This window comes from Dermacentor variabilis, chromosome 3 (genome assembly GCF_050947875.1).
Source record: "Dermacentor variabilis isolate Ectoservices chromosome 3, ASM5094787v1, whole genome shotgun sequence".
NCBI lineage: Eukaryota > Metazoa > Arthropoda > Arachnida > Ixodida > Ixodidae > Dermacentor > Dermacentor variabilis.
The window spans coordinates 23,678,958-23,700,792 of NC_134570.1; the positions used below are offsets into that span (position 1 = coordinate 23,678,958).

At 48.7% G+C, this 21,835-nt stretch overlaps 1 protein-coding gene across 2 annotated transcripts in view; it reads right to left on the bottom strand.

Moving 5' to 3' along the window:
• Mondo (MLX interacting protein mondo) overlaps positions 1-21,835 on the bottom strand; it is a 110,818-nt gene that overhangs the window by 68,666 nt on the left and 20,317 nt on the right. For both annotated transcript variants that reach the window (XM_075684529.1, XM_075684530.1), the window contains exons 6-7: positions 20,594-20,689; positions 18,418-18,488 (exon numbers count right to left, since the gene is read on the bottom strand). In XM_075684529.1, coding sequence (XP_075540644.1) covers positions 18,418-18,488; positions 20,594-20,689 — 167 coding nt within the window. The remainder of the gene's footprint in view (positions 1-18,417; positions 18,489-20,593; positions 20,690-21,835) is intronic.

The following is a 21,835-nucleotide window of genomic DNA, read 5'->3' on the forward strand; positions in this document are numbered from 1 at the left end:
TGCTCGCCTAATCTGTGATTTAGGCATCTTGTTGTTTGCCTTATGTATACTTTACCATATGAGAATAGAATGTGATGAACCATGCCTTGTACACAGGGGACAAAAGGAGAATAGTGCTTCTTCACAAAACTTTGGTGTGCCTTTACTAACAGATCTGTGACCTTACAAATCCTTGAGTTTTTGAGGAGCAGAATATGCCACACCCGTTTGTACCTTATGGCCCACTTCCTATATTTTTTTTCTTCTTTTTCTCCCTATTTCCGTTATTGTGCTCGCATGTGCCACTCGGTTTATTTGGCTTTCTAAGAGCACTTTCTGCCACTGAGACAAGCAGGTGGTTAGGGTACTCTGTGTTCATCAGACACTCTTTTTGCCTCGCAAAGCTCCTGGACATCACAGGAGGGCACAATTTCCAGAGTGAATTAGCATTCCTGGAACTGCTTGATTGGATTTGGGATAGTTTGCTTCACCATCTTTGAAGGCGACGAAGCATGCGATAGGAGCATCTTAAAAGTCTGATATCTATAATTGGATAGCGTTTTGACAGCGCATGTGTAAAGACCAGATAGTCAAGACACTCATGGAAAAAGGCGACCACATCATTCACTCTCCAAGTGCTATCTGGGTTAAATTCATACAACATTAGGTAATCGCCCATGTACCTAAAATTAAAAAAAATAAATTCTGATGCCTTCATGGTTTGTCTTAGACATCTGTCATGGTGGGTGACAAGCAGATCACTCAAGACAGGCGCCAAGCACAACCTAATACAAGCTCCTTCTTTTTCTTTTTTTTTTTTAAGGTAAATGAGCCCATCACAATCTACAAAGGTTCATCTTCGATAAAATGCCAGAAGCTCTAGGAACTTGCTGGTCGACACGTCTGTTTGAGGTTGAAATGCAAAGTTGGTGTAGTTATCTATGCGTTCTTCAATGCATCATATTAGGCACAGAATAATACATGTTGAGGCATAGGATAATACAAGTCCTTGACATTGATGGAGCAGGCAGACAACTTTTGTCAAGAATTGTTCTCAAGGAAGTCCACTACTTCGTTCGAGCTTTTCGCCGTAAAATGGTCATTCATACTGAACGTGCAAAATGCGAGATGCCTAAATGACAGATTTAGGGAGCATAAGAAAAAGTAGAACCGGTATTGGGGATGAGCATTTATAAGTGCACTGTAATGATTGTGGTTGTGAGCCATTGTTCATGGAATGTTGCGCGTCGTACAGAAGTGCGGATAAAGATACGCGAGAAATTGTGGAAGCTTGATTGTAAGAGTAGGTGCTAGCTGTGTTAGTGCCTTGTCAGTAGCTCTGAGTAGAAGGAAAATGGCCTTTCTCGACTCTGCAGATCTATGCGTGGTGATTTGTACTGCCTGTTTTTGTTTGTTGCTATCTGGTGCAGTTATGTTGGATATCAATACAGTAAACAGTTGTTTACTTGAACTCTGATATCTCGAAATATCTGTTAAGCCAAAATTTTTTCCTAGCTTGGTATCAATTCCATGTATTTTTCACCTCTTATTCCAAAATGCTTTTGCCCCATACTCCCCATGCCACGATATCATGACTGCAAAAATGTAGGAAAAAAGTCACTACCAAAAGGTTTCCATACTTTGTGCACGGCTGCTATAGCACCAAAAAGTGACAGGACTGCAAGTTTGTAGTGAATTCCGCTTGATTTTATGCCACTCTTATCATACACCATATGCGGCTGGCTGCAATTTCATTGATAATGCAGGCAGAACATGGCTCTGACCCCTGACGAAGCATGATAAGTGCAAGGTATGCAAGCAGAAGGTATGCAAGGTATGCAAGCAGTAGGTATGCATGCCCTTAGCAACATGCATGCATACATGTGCGCGGAATGTCGACGGTTTGCTTATTCACTATGCTATGCATTTCTATGTTTGTGGATACGCGCGCTATGTTAACCAAGACAGGAAATTTGTTACGGCTGCTCAGAAACCAATTTGAGTGCAGCGGCGGTGACAAACAACTTGCGACAAGTGTGGGGCAGCTTGAGAACAATTTTATTACACAAGAATGCTGCCAAGCAGGCAACCATCACAAGTTTCTTCTGTCGACAATAAATGGCTAGAAAACTAATGAAGTTGACTCATTTCATGATGCAGCTGTGCCGAATGTTTGGTATGTTTTTAGCATTTTCTTAAGTAACAAGTTCAGCGCCGCTATTTTGTAGCGATGACTCTTTCCAGTGCCATTTCTTACACCACTGCATCAGTGGTCATAGCAATGCTCCACCCACGTTATGAATAGGATACGCCAGCGGAGAACGGTAGATGAAAGAGTGCCATATAATTGAGTGGAAGGCATAGCTACAAAATCATGGCCCTGGGGCAGTATTTTTGGCCAATCACTTTTTTTTTATATAAACATACTTTTGAAATATTTCATGTGACTAGACAACAGCAATGTCCAACAGCATTTGGTTGGTGATGATGATGATGATGCCTGCAGCCAGATCTCTTTGAATTGGGAGATCGACAGGCAATGCTGGATCGGGCCATAAAGTAAATGGCAAAAAAGAAAAAAAACTAAAATTTCTGCTATGCAACTTTGCTGGCACATCTGCTGCTGCCTTCACCCTTTTCACAAACAATGGCTGCTGCAGCACTTGATCACTTCACCAGTGTTCTAGCCGCCACTTTGTAGTTTCCACTGCATCCCAGCGGGGAGGTTCCCCGGTGCCATGGAAGTCGAGCGTTATTGCGGGCGTATCACTGCAATCATCTGTTGTGGGACCCCGGGTACGGGGTATAGCGGGACGCAAGCCAGGACATCTAAGGACAACATGCTTGATGGTCTCTTCCCTGGCCTGGCATCGAGGGCAAACCGTGCCTAGATTCACAGTAAACTTGGCCTGCAACACACACCTTCAGAGCACCCCACTGCAGGCTTCGTGCAGCAAACCACTTCCTCTGGAGTTGTCGTAGATGGCCTTCTTTGGTGAAAGCGACCTTGCCAGCACAGTATACCGTTACTGGGCTGGCACAGTGATCTTTGCTCTGTGCCTTGCCCATAAATGCCCGACATGAACATTTATCTTACAAAAGCGATTTACTAAAAACACCGCTCCTTGTATATTGTGTGAAGAAGAAGACGCGCCTCGCGGCACAGCCGCATCACCAACAGCCACATCACCAACGTGCGGCTCGGTTTCGGCTCGCGCTGTTGATTGCTGGCGTCCTTTTTGGACAGTGCTTCGGGCTGCCTCGCCGTTCCCAGTCGCTGTGCCTTTGCATTAGGAGCCGCCAATAAACCTCTTCTCAATTGGTGGAGGTGCTGGGACTCAAACCCTGGAGCTTGAAACCCTGGAGCTGCGATCAAGAACGCTACCGTCCGCCATGACCGACAGCTCATCCCAAACGGCGCCGACGCCACAGTACGTCACCTGCACCGGCGTTCCACGACAATGGGACCCCAAGATCTTCAGCAGTGCAGACGACGAAGACGTCGAAGACTGGTTTGCGTCATATGAACGCGTGAGCGCAGACAACAAGTGGGATGATCCAGCCAAGTTAACCCACGTCATCTTTTATCTGGCTGGTGTTGCCCAACTCTGGTTTCACAACCACGAAATTGACGTACCCACATGGTCAGTCTTCAAGACAACCTTTACGGAAGTGTTCGGCCGACCCGCTGTTCGCAAGCTGCGTGCCGAACAACGCTTGCATGCCCGAGCACAGCAAACGGCAGAAACGTTCACGAGCTACATTGAAGACGTCGTGGACCTTTGTAAACGAGTCAACGCCGCAATGCCCGAAGCTGAGCGAATTCACCATATACTGAAGGGCATCGATGACGGCGCATTCCAGATGCTCCTAGCCAGGAATCCGCGCACTGTGTCTGAAGTCGTCAGCCTGTACCAAAGTTACGATGAGCTAAGGAAGCAACGCGCTTCGACTCGGCGTGCTCTGGGAAGCAAGGACTTGTTGGCGAGCCTTGACAACATGTACGACCCATCCTCATTCTTTCAGCGGGTCAAGGACTTCGTGCGGGAGGAAGTTGCCCGTCAACTTTCTTTAGTCCCCTTGACTCAGGAGCCCACCTCCCGTCTTCCAAACACGCTCCGCACCCCCATTTCCGAAGAGGTCGCTCAAGTTGTCCCTTCCGCACACCATCAGCCGCCTGCAGCCACGAATCTCAACTCTGTGCTGGCAGTGCAGCCTGTCTCCATGCCTCTCACCTATGCGCAGCCAGTCCTGCCTGTGGCCACGCCTATTACGTACGCGCAGGCAGTACGCAGGCCTCCACCGGCGTCGTTCGCGACCCAATCCCAACCGGTGCCACCGGAAGCCCATGCTGCATCTTGGACCGCACCGCGAGCTAATCCTTGGAGGACACCTGACAATCGTCCCATCTGTTATTCTTGCTGCACTCCCGGACACGTCGCCCGATATTGCCGCCGTCGTCCTCAAGCGTTCGGCGACGCCTCTCGGCCCCTCCAGTACAGCAGCCAGTCATTTCTCCAATACGCCGCTCCTTCCCCCAACCGTACGCTCATGCTGACATCCCAGAATTTCCTTCGCATCGCTCGCCATCCCCTCGCCGACGCTCACTCTCCCCAATGCGTCGGCGACCCGCACCACTTGACCAGGAAAACTGAATGTCGCAGTTCAAGAGGCAAGAACTGCGCCCCATTCGAACTGTCTAAGTCCTCGCGCGTCTCCTGCTAACGTGGTCGAAATTTGTGTAGAAGGTGTTCCTGCATTCGCTCTTGTGGATACCGGCGCAGCCGTTTCTGTGATAGCCGCCAAACTGTGCCGTTCGCTGCGCAAGGTGACCACGCTGCTTTCTGGACTGTCGCTTTGTACGGCAAGCGTGCAGCACGTCACTCCGTACGCAGCCTGTACTGTATGTGTGCTTATTCACGGCATTGTTTACATCGTCGAATGTAGTGTTCTTCCCACCTGCTCACATGACGTCATCCTCGGATGGGACTTCTTATCCTGTCATAAAGCCGTGATTGACTGCGCACGCGCCGAAGTTGAATTTTCCCCTTGTGACGCAACCTTGGACGAAGATTGTGACCGCCCTTCTAAACTTACCGTGCCCGAGGACACAGATATTCCACCTGGCTCCTTCACCCTCGTACCCGTCTCTTGCGATGCCGTCGCTGATGCAACGGTCCTCTTCACACCGCCCGACGTCTTCATGAGCCGTAAATCTCTCCCACTACCCTTTGCAACGCTTAACATGGCTGGCGGCTGCAGCAATATATACTTTCACAATCCCCTCTGCGTGCCTATTACGTTGCTCGTTGGTGAATGCCTTGGCTTCGTGGAACTCCTCGACTCTTCGTCTTTGGTTGACGTCCCCGGAGACGCTTTTGATTTCGACTCCGGCCAACCATCTTCGATTTCCGCGTTTGAGGAATCGTCCAGTGGTGCGTTATCGAATGCCATCGCCGATACCCTAACACTTGCCGAACACGCCGACCTTCTTGATCTCCTGCACAAATTTAGAAGCTCATTCGATGTTTCACAACCTTACCTGGGCCGCACGTCGGAAGTGCAGCACTACATTGACACCGGTTCACACCAGCCGTTACGTCAACGACCGTACCGCGTCTCTGCCGAAGAGCGTCGTGTCATTACCACCCAAGTCGAAGATATGCTGCACTGTGATCTTATTCAACCTTCACACAGTCCCTGGGCATCTCCTGTCATTCTGATTCGCAAGAAGGATGGGTCTATTCGCTTTTGCGTCGACTACCGTCGGTTAAATAAGGTAACGCGCAATGACGTCTATCCTTTGCCACGCATCGACGACGCCCTCGACAGTCTTCAGGGAGCAGAATTCTTCTCGTCCCTTGACTTGCGTTCAGGGTACTGGCAGGTCCCAATGGCTGCGGCAGATCGCCAGAAAACCGCATTCATTATGCCTGACGGCTTATATGAATTTAAGGTGATGCCTTTCGGGCTTTGTAACGCCCCTGCCACCTTTGAACGACTCATGGACAACACCCTGCGTGGCCTCAAGTGGTCTATATGTTTGTGTTACCTCGACGATGTCGTGGTTTTCTTGCCTGATTTCCCTCCTCACCTGCTCCGCCTCAGACAAGTTTTGACCTGTCTAACGAACGCTGGCTTTCAACTCAACCTCAAGAAATGCCGCTTCGCCGCGCGAGAGCTTACCATTTTAGGCAACGTTGTGTCCAAGCACGGCTTTCTACCCGATCCTGCAAAACTTCGAGCAGTCGCTGAGTTTCCAAAGCCTCAGACAATCAAAGAACTTCGAAGCTTTGTGGGCCTATGCTCATATTTCCGGCGCTTTGTTCAGAATTTCGCATCATCATGGTGCCATTGACTCAGCTTCTATGCGGTGACGCCGCCCTCTCCTGCTGGTCCCCTGCATGTGACTCCGCCTTTGCTACGCTGTGTCGTCTTCTCACCTCTCCACCTATTCTTCGCCATTTCGACCCGTCAGCTGCAACTGAAGTACATACAGATGCCAGCGGGGTCGGTCTCGGCGCCGTCCTCGCCCAACGAAAGCCCGGCTACCCCGAATATGTAGTCACATATGCGAGTCGCACGCTGACGAAGCCAGAGGCCAATTACAGCGTGACTGAAAAAGAGTGCTTGGCTTTAGTATGGGCACTTGGCAAGTTCCGACCATACCTGTACGGGCGCCCATTCAACTTGGTCCCAGATCACCACGCGCTTTGTTGGCTCGCCAACTTGAAAGATCCCACTGGCCACTTAGCCCGTTGGGCACTACGCATCCAGGAGTACGATATTCGCGTCGTATACCGCAGCGGACGCACACACTCCGACGCAGACGCCTTCACTCATTCACCTTTACCTCCAGACTCGGCCTCCGGAACAACTTTCGCACATTCCGTGTCATCTTTCGACATGGACTCCTTTGCCACAGCACAACATCGTGACCCGTGGATCGCTTCTCTTTTCGACTATATTTCTGGATCATTGACCATCCCTGTATCCCAAACCCTCCGACGCCAAGCAGTTCATTTCGCCATTCGTGACCAGCTGCTGCACCGACGCAATTACACTCCTGAAGGTCGTTGGTGGCTTCTGGTGGTTCCTCGCAGCTTAAGGTCTCAAATATGTGCCGCTTTCCACAACGATCCGCAGTGTGGCCACACCGGAGTCTTCAAGATGTACGAACGAATTCGCCGCCGCTACTACTGGCACGGCATGTACAATTTTGTACACAAGTTTGTTCGGTGCTGTCTTGACTGTCAACGCCGCAAATCGCCTCCTTTACGCCCGTCTGGTGCCTTGCAGCCGCTCCCGTGCCCTGCCACACCTTTCGATCGCGTCGGCATCGGCCTATACGGCCCGCTTCCTATGATGCCAGACGGCAATCGGTGGATCGTAGTTGCTGTTGAACATTTGACACGCTACGCCAAAACTGCTGCTTTACCAAGTGCTACAGCGCGAGATGTAGCCTCTTTCGTCCTACATCGCTTTGTGCTTCGACACGGCGCACCTCGAGAACTTCTCAGCGATCGAGGTCGCGCCTTCCTCTCAGAAGTCGTCGAAAGTTTGCTTTCCGAATGCCATATTATTCATCGGACAAGCACGGCATACCATCCACAGACTAATGGGCTCACAGAGCGATTTAACCGCACACTTGGTGATATGCTCTCTATGTACGTGGGCATCTGATCATGGTAACTGGGACCGCATCCTTCCATTCATCACGTTCGCGTACAACACCGCGATCCAGGCCACTACAGGATTTTCACCTTTCTTCCTCCTGTATGGCCGCGAGCCTACGCGGTGGGGATGCGCGATTCACGCGCGTCCCCAGATATCTTGTTTTCCCCAATCTCCTGCAATCGGATGGCCTGCGTGACGCCCACGGCGGTCGATGTGGTTGAAGCGCAGCGCGAGAGATGGCGCGAGTGTTGTGCTGCTACCGGCGGGGTTACTTGGGTTCGGGAGAGACAAGGCGCTTCCTCTTTGGGACGGGACAGCAAGCGGGACGGACGTGCCGTGCCGCGCGTGCGCCGGCCCATGCTTCTGCGAGACCGTCTCGCGTGGCCGCCTTGGAATGCGCCACCGTTCGCGTGACAGTACGCGCGAACGACCAGGCGTTGAGATCCAGCATGGGGCGAACCTATTCGTTCGCTATGCAGTCGCGGTGAGTCGGACTTCTAGATTTGTCGCGCGCCCATCGGCATGTTTTGTGGATAGCAACTCGGCTAGCAGGCATTGATCTATGAAAGGTGCAATAAATGCCCTTGTGATTGTTTGCACTACTGTGTTGTCGTTCCTTTATCCCAAGAGCACGGAGGAGAATCCCACAATGCATACCATCGACACGCTCCTTCCATACCGTCCTGATGCCTCCAAGTGTCTACCTGTGTCCGACGTCGCCCGACAAGCCGCAGAATGCCACCAGCTAGCGCGCTCTTTTACGGCAGAGCAACAGCAGCGCCAGAAAGAAAACCGCATCGACACGCTTCCAAACACCACCTACGCTCCAGGCGTTCTTGTGTGGTTGTCGCTCCCTTTCCAAATGCCAGGGCTTTCCTCGAAACTCGTCCCAAAATTCGAAGGGCCTTACCGAGTCTTGGAGCAAACAACCCCGGTGAATTTTCTTATTGAGCCCGTCACCACCTGAAGACTTGTGCCGGCGTGGACGTGACATTGTCCACGTCTTGCGTCTCAAGCCCTACCACGACCCTCTGCCTCCCGATTCTTAAGGCACCAGGATGGCTCTTTTTGTCCGGGGGGAGATTGTGATGAAGAAGATGCGTCTTGCGGCACAGCCACATCGCCAACGCGCGGCTCGGTTTCGGCTCGCACTGTTGATTGCTGGCGTCCTTTTTGGACAGTGCTTCGGGCTGCCTCGCCGTTCCCGGTCGCTATGCCTTTGCATTAGGAGCCGCCAATAAACCTCTTCTCAATTGAACTTTTGTGAGAAAGTTAACCACTACTGGTGCCTATTTCAAAAGGCTCTGTGTGACCTATTGTTGCCATGGGCTTACATTTTCATGAATTCACATATCTAGAAACTCTGTGTATTTCAAAATTTGTCTGCTTTTTACAACTTTGAGTTAACAGGGTTTTACTGTACCTTACCTCTGAAAATAAAGTCAAAAGTTGAAACACATGCTTATCGTTCTTCCTTGTCTGCGTCAGTTAAGCACTATGGCCCCAATAACTGTATGAAAACTACTAGCCCAAAAGTATGCACTCCTAAATATGTTCTAGATCAGCTTAGCTAAGTTGGATGACATCATGCTGCTTACTTATTTTTCTACATAAAATGCAGTCACCTGCAAACAGACGCTTGTTGGAGCTAATGCCTATGTTAATGTCATTCACATTGTCCCGTATACCCTGCTGGAGTATACAAGCTGAATCAAGATACAGGCAGTTGCACTTTACGAAAACGCAAGCGGCGACGTGTGATGCTGAGATAAACTTCGTTCTCCTCTTCTTCAGTCTCTTGCTGCGCATCACCATGTAGCATTACCCCCTCTTCAAAAAAAAAAAAGAAAGAAAGAAGGAAAGCATGCAGCTTGACCTGAGAGCGCCGAGATGGTCTAGGACAAACACATAGGCTATAGTCACAATCACTGTGGTGTGCGATATAGTCACAAGGCACTGATAGACGAGCAACCACAAAACTAACCGAAGCAGCTGAAAACATAGAATATTAGCGGCTATAGTACGGTTTCGACCGCACAACATGCACAATCTCAGATTGCGGTTGTCGATGTCGGGGAGGCTGACTTCCGTCAGGAAGGACTTCGTAGTTCACGTCACTAATTCGCTGCAACACTCTGTAAGGTCCGAAGTAGCGACTCAAAAAGTTTTTCGGATAGTCCTTTTCGCCGCATGGGAGTCCAGACCAAAACTTGATCACCAAGTTGGAATTCGACATGCAGATGGCGGAGATTGTAACAGTGCGCATCGATGCTCTGTTGTTGCTTTATGGGCACTTGGGCAAGCTGACCGGCTTCTTCCGCGTGTTGCACGAAAAGTTCGGCATCTTGGGCGAGGTCGAGATGATTGATGTTGTCGCACGGCAGCATTGCTTCTAACATAGTCTGCACTTCACGGCAGTAAACGAGGTAAAACGACATGAAGCGTGTTGTTTCTTGCGTAGCCGTATTATAGGCAAACGATACGTAAGGGAGTATCTCGTCCCACTTCTTGTGCTGTACGTCTACGTACATAGACAGCATGCCAGCCATCGTTTTGTTCAGTTGTTCGGTCAAGCCGTTTGTCAGCGGATGATAGGCAGTTGTCCTTCGATGGGTCGGGCAGCTGAGTTTAAAAACGGCTTCAATGAGCTGTGCTGTAAAGGCTTTGCCTCAGCCTGTGATGACGTGCGATGGGGCGCCATGCCGTAGGACGATGTTCTGTATCAAAAACTGAGCAACCTCGGAAGCTGTGCCTCGAGGCAACGTCTTTGTCTCAGCATATTGCGTTAAATATTCTGTATCGACGATTATCCACCTGTTGCCAGAAGATGACAGTGGAAACAGGCCCAGAAGATCCATGCTGACCTGGTCGAAAGGTTTGCCAGGAGGGTCAATCGAATTAGCAATCCTGCAGGCTTCACAGCTGGCGACTTTCGGCGCTGGCATTCACGGCAGGCTTGGACGTACCACTTAACACACTCGGCAAGTCTCGGCCAGTAGTAGGATTTGTGCACTCTATCAAGCGTTCGTGTAAAATACAAATGGCCAGACGGAGGCTTGTCATGACAGGTGAACAAAACTTCGGCACAGAGGTCTGCTGGAACGACCAAAAGGTAGGTCTTGTTGGTGGCAGTGGAGTTCTTGTATAAGACGCCATGTCGTAAGCAAAAAGACGACAATCCTCTAGCAATATGCCGTGGTATTGATGGGTTTCGTCCCTCCAGATGTTCAAATATAGGCTGTAGTGCGTCGTCTGCGCGCTGCCGTGTGGACAAATCAATAACGCTTACGGCCCCAAGGAAAGCGCCGTCGTCCTCAATGTCGTGGTCGGTAGTGTCAATAGGGGCGCGCGAGAGTGCGTCAGCGTCTTCGTGTATGTGGCCTGACTTGTAAACGATGGTCACGTCGTACTCCTGCAAACGTAGACTCCACCGTGCCAATTGTCCAGAAGGGTCCCGGAGATTTGCAAGCCAGCATAACGAGTGATGATCAGTTACAACTTTGAATGGGCGGCCGTAAAGGTAAGGTCGAAATTTGGCCAGCGCCCATACGACGCCAAGACACTCTTTCTCCGTGGTGGTGTAGTTGGTCTCTGCACGTGATAGTGTGCGACTTGCGTAGGCGATCACTCTTTTAATACCTTCCTGCCGTTTTGCAAGCACCGCACCAAGACCAACGTTACTGGCGTCTGTATGAACCTCCGTGTCCGCCTCCTCGTCAAAGTGGGCCAAAACTGGTGCTGACACCAGACGCTGTCGAAGCTCGGTGAAAGCAGTCTCTTGCTCTGAGGACCAGACGAACGATACATCGTCCCTCGTGAGGCGAGTCAGCGGCTCCGCCATCTTCGAAAAATTTTCCATGAAACACCGGTAGTATGCGCAAAGGCCCAGGAAGTGTCGGACACCTTTCTTGTCGGTCGGTGTTGGAAACGAGGCTACAGCGGCAGTTTTCGCAGAATCGAGGCTAATGCCTTCCGCGCTGACCACGTGTCCGAGAAACATCAGCTCCTTGTAGCTGAAATGACACTTCTTAGGCTTAACGGTGAGGTTAGCCGATCGGATGGCTTCGAGAACTTGCCGCAGTCGTTTCAGGTGGTCGATAAATGTCGCCGAAAAAACAACCACGTCGTCAAGGTAGACGAGGCAGCTTTGCCACTTCAGACCAGCGAGAACGGTGTCCATCATTCGCTGGAATGTTGCTGGTGCCGAACAGAGACCGAAAGAAAGTACTCTGAATTCGTAAAGGCCATCTGGAGTGACGAAAGCAGTTTTTTTGCGGTCTCGTTCATCGACCTAAATTTGCCAGTAACCACTCTTTAGATAGAGAGATGAAAAATACTTAGCTCGCTGCAACCTGTCTATAGAGTCATCGACACGTGGTAGTGGGTACACGTCCTTCTTGGTAACATCGCTGAGGCGTCGATAATCAACACAGAAACGAAGCGTTCCATCTTTTTTCTTGACTAGAACAACCGGGGAGGACCACGGACTGTGCGAAGGCTGAATGACACCATCACCTAGCATCTCATTGACTTGGGCTTGAATTGCCTCACATTCTTTCGGCGAGACACGCTAAATCTGTTGTTTGATGGGACGTGCGTCGGCGGATGTCGTTATTCGGTGCTTCGTGATTGGTGTTTGGCCCACCTTAGTAGCCCGAGCGAAGCACTCGCGGAATTTGTTTAAGAGTTCCTGCAGTGCGCTCTTTTGGTTGTCCGTAAGCTCTGAGTTTACGTTGATGTCTCTGAGCGAACCGTCGTCGGTGTCCACCTCAGAAGCAAAGCACTTGACGATGTCCGTTGATGGTTCGGCGTAGGCGATGGCAGTGCCACGAAAATGTGCCGATGCTCAAAGGTAAAGTTGGTAACAAGGACCGTTGTCTGGCTTTCACGAAGTTCCACAAGGCTTCGCGCTGCACAAATACCTTGTGCCAGCAACACAGAAATGTTGCTTTCGACAATGGTTTCACCGTCTTGTAGTTCGTCAGACTTGACCGGAACCGTAACACTCGCACGCGGCGGTATCATGATGCTCTCGTCCGAAACGTGAAGTGCGGATCTGTGTCCAATGGCGTCGGTCTTTGTTGTTGCCCTTTGCGTCGAGAAAGTGATGCAGCGCTCACGGAGGTCAATAATGGTGCCATATTCCCGGAGAAAGTCCATCCCAAGGATTAAATCGCTGAAACACTCGCGTAGAACCAGACATGTTGCGAGAAAAGCAGCACCGCGAATTTCTACTCTGGCCGTGCATAGGCCAAGCGGTGTGACGACGTGGCCACCTGCCATACGAACTGGTGCCCCGTTCCAGGACAACGTAACTTTTTCAGAACGCTCGCCAGTTTTCCACTAAAAATAGCGTAATCGGCGCCGGTATCTACAAGTTCACTCACTTTTTTTCCATCGATCAACACAGGTATATCCAGTGAAATCTTGTTCGCGGAAACTGGTTCTGGCGTCATCGTGTTTTCATTATTTTGCGGTCTTGAGCGCGTCGAGTATCAGCGGCCCCGCCTCAGAAGGTCGCTGACGTCAGTTTTCCCGGCGTGGACTTGGTGATCTGAATCTTGCGTCGTCCTCGAGGTGGTATCGCGAGCAGGGAAATATCACCGCGGTGAGGGTGAGCGTGACTGCCGCTGAGATGGGCCCGGTCTGCGCTGCTGTTCGAGGAATTCTGCGATGTCGGCTGGCCTTTGGCGGAACCTAGGTCAAGGTGAATCGATAGAAAAACCCCGCAGTCCGAGTCGTCGGTAGGGGCACTCCCGATACACATGATCAGCTTCGCCGCAGTGGTAGCACAGCGGTCGTCGATCAGGTGCTCGCCAAACCTCTGACTTCCTCGCGGGTGTGCGGCGATGGTCGAAATACGGTAGCAGAGTTGTTGGAGCGGCTTGCGCCGATTGCAACGCAACTTGCGGCGCCACATAAGTAGGTGCGAAAGCTTGGACGGGGCTCAGTAATGTTTCTGGGTACATCTTGCGCCGGGATTCGCTTGGCAGAGGGTGCTTCACTGCTGGAAAGCGATGCCTGCAGTGTCTGCTGTACTTCGTTGCGTAGGACGCTGGCGAGGGAGCTGACTGCAGGTGGTGACGTACCATAGTGCTTCTGCGGCTCGTCCCGAACCACTGAGCAAATCAGCTTGCAAAGCAAGGTGACGTCGCACCCTAAGCACTACCGGCGTATCCGGAGTGCAGGCGGCATTTACTTGTCGGTTGTACAAGTTCAACCGTTGCTGAAGGGTCTTCTCCATCGCGGTTCGCTTCGGTGAGGAACTCCGCAACAGTCTTGGGCGTATTCCGAACAAGACTGCTAAAGAGCTGCTCCTTTACGCCTCTCATCAGATGACGCACCTTCTTCTCTTCCGACATGCTCAGATTGGCATGCTGAAAGAGACGCGTCATGTCCTCCATGTACATTGCGATGCTCTCGTTGGGCTTTTGAATGCGTGACTGAAGGGCCCACTCCGCTTTTTCTCGGCGATCGGGGCTGGAGTAAGTCTCCAGTAGCTTGCGCTGGAACTCAGGCCAGGATGACAGGGCACTTTCGCGGTTCATAAACCACGTGCGAGCACCATCCTGGAGGCTGAAGTAGACGTTCCTGAGTTTGGCGTTGTTGTCCCACTCGTTAAACGCAGCCATGCGCTCGAACTCCGCCAGTCAGTCCTCCACGTCTTCAAATGTGTCGCCATGAAAAGTCGTCGGCACTTGGGGGTTCAGCAGCGTTAGATAAGTTGGTGTCACCCGTTCTATAGAAGTCGCAGTGGTCGCAGTCATCACTTTTTCCTGGAGGCTTCCAAATTCTTGGGCGATGCCTTGGATTTGCCGGCTTGTGCGGTGAACTGGAGTCAACTTCAACTGTGGGGTGAGGTTCTTGCTGCCCAGTGGGGTCTCCTGCATAAATTGAGCGTACCCAGCACCTCCACCAAATTGTCACGCATACCCTGCTGGAGTATACAAGCTGAATCAAGGTACAGGTGGTTGCACTTTACGAAAACGCAAGTGGCAACGTGCGATGCTGAGACGAACCTCGTTCTCCTCTTCTTCAGTCTCTTGCTGCACCACACCATGTGGCAATATCAACAAGAAATGAGAGAGGACTCAGAACTGATCTTGGTGGGACTCCTGACGTGACCTCTAGGTAATCTGAAGTAGCACCATTCAGCACAACACACTGCCAGCACTGTGACAAGTAGTTGCTTAATACATCTAACAACTCTAGAATCTATACTTAACATGCGAAGTTTTTCAAGAAACAAGGAATAGAAAACTGTCAAATGTTTTACGCCAGTCTAGAAAAATGCAGTCTGTTTGCCCACCCAAATCGATTGCTGACACTGTCATAAAGAGAAGTTGTGTCGTACATGAAAGTCCCATGCAAAAACTGTGTTGTCTGTTTGTTAGCAACACATTGTCCATTAATTGCTTCATTGTAGCCTTGCATATTATGTGCTCTATAACCTTACATGAAACTGATGAAAGTGAAATAGGGCCATAGTTCGTCACATCATTTTGTTTTTGTTTTTTCGAACCTCCTTTATGAATTGGTTTTGCATTAGCTACTTTCTAGGCCTGTGGCAACTCGCCAGTAGAAAACTATCTTTTGAATATTAGATAAAGATAGAACCAAATGGAAAGAGCACACTATTTTAATATCCCTGGTTAAATTTTAGTAGGGCTAGTAGACTGACTTTTATCAACATTCTTTATAGCACAGCTTAAATGCCGTAAACGTTAAGTTCAAATGGTTGGAGGGTAGTCCGAGAGGAGTTGCAGGTTGAGCAGCTGTAGACGTATTTCACATGGAAGTATTGCAGCCTGACTTATGGCCACATATCTTGTGGGCACACTAAGAGGAGACATAATCTATAACAGATATGTACCATTGCAAAAATATTGTGACCTAGGTATACAGTCTAAAATTAAGGTAGGTGCTGCAGATGTCGTACATACTCTTCAGCTTCAACTTCCAGGTGCACGCTTACGCAGAAAGAAAATTTGGTAACTTATTTGAGGTCAACTGCGTTCTGGGCAGGAATATGGTGTGGCTCACTGCTAAAGTGAACGCACAAACGTGGTGTGAATGAAGTCTCCTTTTGTGGTAAATCTTGCAGAGATGCTCGACTCTCTTGCGTTTCCTTGACATTGGTCTTCGCTACACAACTCTCGTGTCTCTTGGTTAGGCGTCCCCACATGGCACATACACATTGGCAGGGACCAGTGTTGCCATGAAGCAGCTATTACAAGAGATGGCACGAGTGCTCCTGTGCTTTGTGCTTGGCTTTGGAGCACAGCAGCTGCAGATGTGAACATGATCCTGTGAGCATACTTACATTTACAGGATGTAATCTCTGGATGACTTAGGCGTCAACTACGACATGGGAAAGCGTTCACTAGGTATCCCTGTGTGATGAGCCGAACAACCTCCGATTCCAGAGTGTTTCATTGAGAAACTGTTCCTCGTATTTCAACTAGCTGGCATTGTGTACAACGAACAATAAATGCCGCCATTGTGAATTTTCACTCTGGTGCATGTCGTTTCCTCTGTTGTCAAAGCTTTTCGACAAATGCATGGATCTGCAGCCAATGGTGTGGGGTAGTTGGCATCGGTTTTCCTCAGGACTTTGGATTTGTGGTGCTTTTGTGGGCGCCCAATACTGGAGTGCCCTATAATTGAGAAACACGCCTATGCCTTCCCTTGAATGGTGGACTGCACTGCAAATATAGACTAACCTCGTTATAACAAAATGGGCTATAATGAATTAATGGTTATAACAAATTGTAATTGCCCTTCAAAATTACATATAACTTCACGCATGTAAAACATCGATTTGAATAGTGTTCACAGCACACACAGATTTAGGAAATAATGAACAGGCAGAAAGTGAAGGGGCACCGGCTTCCAACTGATTGTATTTGCATGAAGAACTAAATATGCACACTGGTGGAAAAAAAGCAAGGCAAAGCAAAGGGTCATTCCTTTAGGCAAGTTCCTGCAACTGCCTTAAAACTTGGCAATACATAGGCAATCATGAGCACAGGGCAATGCCTTCCTAATAGTGAATGCTACAACAGTAGTCCAAACAAATGCACAACATTTTCGTGGTAAAATCAGCGAGATAATGGCAAGAGAAATGAGATGAGAGAGCACATTGCCATGCCATGCATATGTGTGCCGTGCATGGCTGCTGCACTGCACTTCAAATGTTGCAAAAATAATGCTTGTGCATCAGGTGTGGCCAATGCGTTTGTGGGAATAACTGCAACTGATTCCTTCTTATTCGAATCAACCAACCTATTCACATGTCAAGATCGAATTAGCAATTTCATGCCCGCAAAGAACTGGTAGAACAGCTCAATTAAGCAGTGCTGAACTCATGCAAGTTCACAGCACTTCGATTTGAAGAAAGCAAAATATTTGCGGTCAAACCCACTGATGAGAATAATCAAGTGCTAAGAAAATTCCATTGTTATAGCCAATAATTGTTCAAACCGGGTTAAAGGAAAAAGACAGAGGGGACGAACATTCAATCATCTTATTTAGACAGAAAGCACAGTTGAACCCACTTATAGCATTACAGGTTTTAACAATACTTGTGTAACAATGAGCAGCTACCCTACCCTCAACTTTTATGTGTGTTCTATGGTAAAATAAACTGCTTACCACAATGTTCCCATGCCACATTATAAATCAAAGCAAAATCTAGAAAAAGAAAAAAAAATGCGAGCCCCTTTGCCACTTCCCCAGCTTTGTGCTGCACAACCTGACCTTTGTACCAAGCAGCCTGCATGGCACACTTTATACCCCAGGTCAAGCAGGCAATTTAAGTGAATTTGCGGAGAGTGTCCCTTGCTTTAAGTGCATATTCCCAAATCTAAAGGTTGCAAGTAGAGTGTACTTGCAGAAGAGTTCACTCCAGTCGTAGTGCAATCACGGAACGCACTTTGCTGGCCAAGTGCGTAGCCTTGCCGCCAGCAGTTTCAATGGTACAAAATGTAATGCATAAAAAAAGGACACAGAAGTTCATTTTGGTTGTTGAACAGCTTTTAACAAAGTAATCAGCACAGAACTCGCTCACATTCTGTTCTAGCAGGATCAAATGCCACATCTTTGCAAGCCACCATGTTTTTCTGGATTGGCTAGGCATTCGTCTAGGCCGGCATTGATTTGCAACACTCTTACAATAGAAAATCTTTTCATTTTTTGTTGAGAAAAATGGATTAAGTTTCTTTTTATTTATAATACAGTGTAAAACAATCACTTTTTAGAATTTTTTAAAAATCTACCTCTTCAAAAAACGCGCTCTCTGTCTGACACCATTTTTTTTTAACTGCTAGTGCAGTCTGTTTTCCCTTTTAGCAGTAGCCTAAAGTGCCACTCAAAATCCCAAAGTGCACTCTGAGTAAGTGCACTTAACTTGCTTGCTTGACATGCTGCTCCTCTCCAGTCCCCCTCCCAAGGATGGAAAGGAGACAGGAGAGGAGCAATTAAGGCGTGCCGTGCAGGTGCACAGCACAGGGGATGTGGCAATGTGGCTTATCTTTTTCTTTTTCTTTCAGATTTTTTTTTCCTTTCGAAGCCCACAGCCTGCAGCCATATTTAATTGTTATTAAAAAAATATGCGACATGGGAGCATTATAGTAAATGGTTTATTGTACCATAGAACACATACAAAAGTTGACTGTGCATCAGCTGCTCCTTGCTATATCTGATATGTAAAACTGATATTGTTATAAGTGGGTTCAACCGTATAAGTAAAGAAGTGCTAACCTGAACAGGAGCACCTTCAGTGCTGAGAGAGCTTTCTTCCGGCAGTGTTGGAAGCTTTGAGTTGAAGTAATCTACAAGAAGATGGTGTACTTATAATATGCACGCAAACTGACAAAAATTGAATGGCATATCAAACGCAGCTTCACAACATAAACAACTTGGCTTTCACACAAACCACATTTGCATGATTCTTGTATTGCCTACAGCCTCTGAAAATTCAACTAGTGAACCATTTTCGCCTGTGTCATAAAAGTTAGCCAATTTATACGTTAAGCAAAAGTAAACTTCCAGAGTTATTATCTGAGATTTATATAATTCAGACCTTAAGAATGAGCAAAGTATAAAAAACATGTGAATGAAAAACTGTTAACAGTAATTATTCTTATGTGACAATATAAAATCTTTCTGCCAACCTGGGTGCCTTTTCTGAAAGATGCTAGACTTGTGACACTTGACTATGTGGGGATGCTTGACTCAACATTGTTTTCCCCGCATGGCTCTCACTGTGGGAATCCGGCATCCCCACATAGCAGGTGCAGCGCTGATGGTCAGTAGTTGCGCAGTAGCGCAAGAGATGGCATGAGTGTTCCAGTGCTAACGCCACCTGACGGCTGGAATACTTGGACGCAAAAGGAAATCCTCCTACAGTAAAACCTCATTAAACCGTACCCGCCTAAACAGCAGTTTCGTTTTAAAAGTAGTAAAGTCAAGTCCCTGACTCAGCGGGCATTGAACATAATGTGTTTTGTATCCGCATAAACCGTACCAGCTTATTGCATACGTATCAGTTAACACGTAGCGTTTCCACTTTTCGTCGCGCAAACATGGCGGTGCATCGCCTCCATCGGGTGGCCTGGCAGAACAACAAGCCTCGGAAATCAGCACAACGGCCTCCAAGCACCCTGTGCGTTTGCCCGTTAAGTCCCATCAACATCAACATCATTTCGGCGCCGTGCCAGAGAGCATTGTGGCGTCGTGCAAGCGAGAACTCGCGTCATGCCGAATCTCGGATATAAAAGACACCGGGTGCTTAGCTAGAAGAAAAATTAGATATCGTTTGTGCTACTGAATGTGGCGCAAGAAGTCGGTTCTGGCACACGACATGGGTCTACTGTTGACTACGGTGTGTGGCATTTGGAATGCGAAGAAGTTGCTCGGCAGCGCTGCTGCAACCATAAAGAGACGTGGGCTATGAGGTTCGACTTTTCGCCATTGTTGCCTCTGTTGTTGCCAAAGTGTCGCCGAGCGATAGTGATAAGGACTACACGGAAAGCGACAGGGGACGATTCAGGCCCAACAGTGGCAGAAGCTGTATGTTACGTCAGCCTCATAAATGCAATCGTCGCGACGAAAACAGCACCCTGCAATGAAAAGGTGCCTCACGACTTCTGCAACGCTACCGCGCCTGTGCACAGAGAATATGTAACGCCAACGAGGAATCTGCCATGTGAGTGTCTGCCGAGAAGAGGGGGCTGGCTGAAAAGCTGGCTCACAGCTTCAGCAAGTTTGAAGCCACTGTTGTCACTGCTAGGACACCGCGGCATCAAACGAAAATAACAATTTTGTCGCACAAAGCAAATAAATACTGCATGTTTTTTCCCCTTTCATCACACTCTCTCCAAGTTCCGTTTTTGACAGGCAAGTGGGTGATCTCATGCTATTTTGGTTAAGCAGTACAGCCGTTTAGTGCATACTTTTTCTGAGCTCCATCCGGCCAACTACGGTTTAATGAGGTTTCACTGTATTTGGCTGCAGGAACTTGACGCACGCAAATGGACCACATGCACGCTTAGCGGGGTGCTCTGCAGGACCGACCCACGGACGCTTTCCTGTTTGCTCGTATGTGCTAGTTAGCTTGCTTATTTTTAGAAAGTGCAATAAATTCCCTTTTGTTTCCACTGCTGTGTTGTCATTCCTTTGTCCCATGAGACCACTTGAGACCATACAACTTCCAACACAAGACTGTGACACAAGACACAAGCAGCTGTAATTTTGAGTCATCAATTTCTACAGGGTAAAGAAAAACAGCCTTTCATTTCATATAAAGGAGCGGCTTTGAGTAAAATCAAAGAGGGGGGGGGGGGGAAGTGGGGAGCTGAATGTTGGAAAGGAAAGAGCAAAGGGAGCAGAACTAAGCAAATCCCCTCTAGAAGATGCATTTAAGTTGGTCACTCACCTGACAGAGGTTCCAGCGTGTCCATAAAGTCATCAAATGCTGGCTGCAGCTGGATGAGGCCTGGCTGGATGAAATCAGCTATGCCAGCCCTTGTAGCTGTCAGACGGACAAGCATAAGTGTGCACAATTACCAGCCGAAACCATAATTACTGCCATAAGACCACAAGAACAACGAAAAAAATGAAGATGTGGAAAAGAATTAAATAGTGCCAAAATACAATTTGACCTAATGTCCAGTTCATTCCAAAATCTGTTTTATCAAGAGTGTTTTAGTCTCATTTGCATTCATTAATTGTTTTTAAGTTCTGACATACAGCAGGAAGGAAGGAAATCAACTTTATTCAAGGTCCTGCAGGCCACGAGAGATTTGGGCTCTCATAGAGTGAGCGTCTCCCACGACAGAACCAGGAGGTTAAGTTTCCCGGCGGCGTTGTGGACCTGCTGGATGGCCCAGAGTTGGGGAGCGAGTTCTTCGCTCCGGATTGCTTTTTCAAACTTGCGCTTGTCCAGTTTGGAGTTTATGTGAGCTTGCGAGCACGGCCAGAGTAAATGATATACGTTAAGGGATGTATTGCACTTGGTGCAATAAGACTTGTCGCAGAGCTCAGGCATGTAATGGTGTAGTCTGTTTCGCGTGGGGTATGTGTCTGTTTGTAGCATTCTGAGTGTAACCGCTTGAGCTCGAGTGAGCGTGCGGTGTGGCATGATATACTCTCTACGTTGTAAGTAGTAGTGTTTAGTGATTTCATTGTATATAGTGGGTGTCCTAGTCCTCCGAGTGGTCGGGTGAAGCCACGCGGTCTGTAAGGGCGCGCACAGCCTCGTGTGCCGCCTCATTAAGGTTGGGGGTCACCGATCTTTGGTCCTAAGTGGGCCAGGAACCAGTATATGACGTGGTTCTTAATCTCTTTCTTTGTAACAATTCTGAGGGCCTGTGCGCAGACCGTGCCCTTTCGGAAAGCTCTGATAGAGGCTATGGAGTCACTGTAGATATGGGAAAGATTGTCGTCGGTGAGCGCAACAGCGATCGCAACCTGTTCGGCCTGTTCAGGCTTCCTTGCAATTACCGTGGCTGCATATCTTGTGGATCCGCGGCCGTCCACAACCGCCACTGCTTTCTTCCCATGTATGCTTTCTTTCCCATGTATGCCGTCGCGCCCACAAAAGCTGAGCGTTCGCGGTTCGCCTAAGCTTGGTTAAGGAGGAATTGTCCTCTCGCTTGTCGTCTGCCCTTGTTGTTTT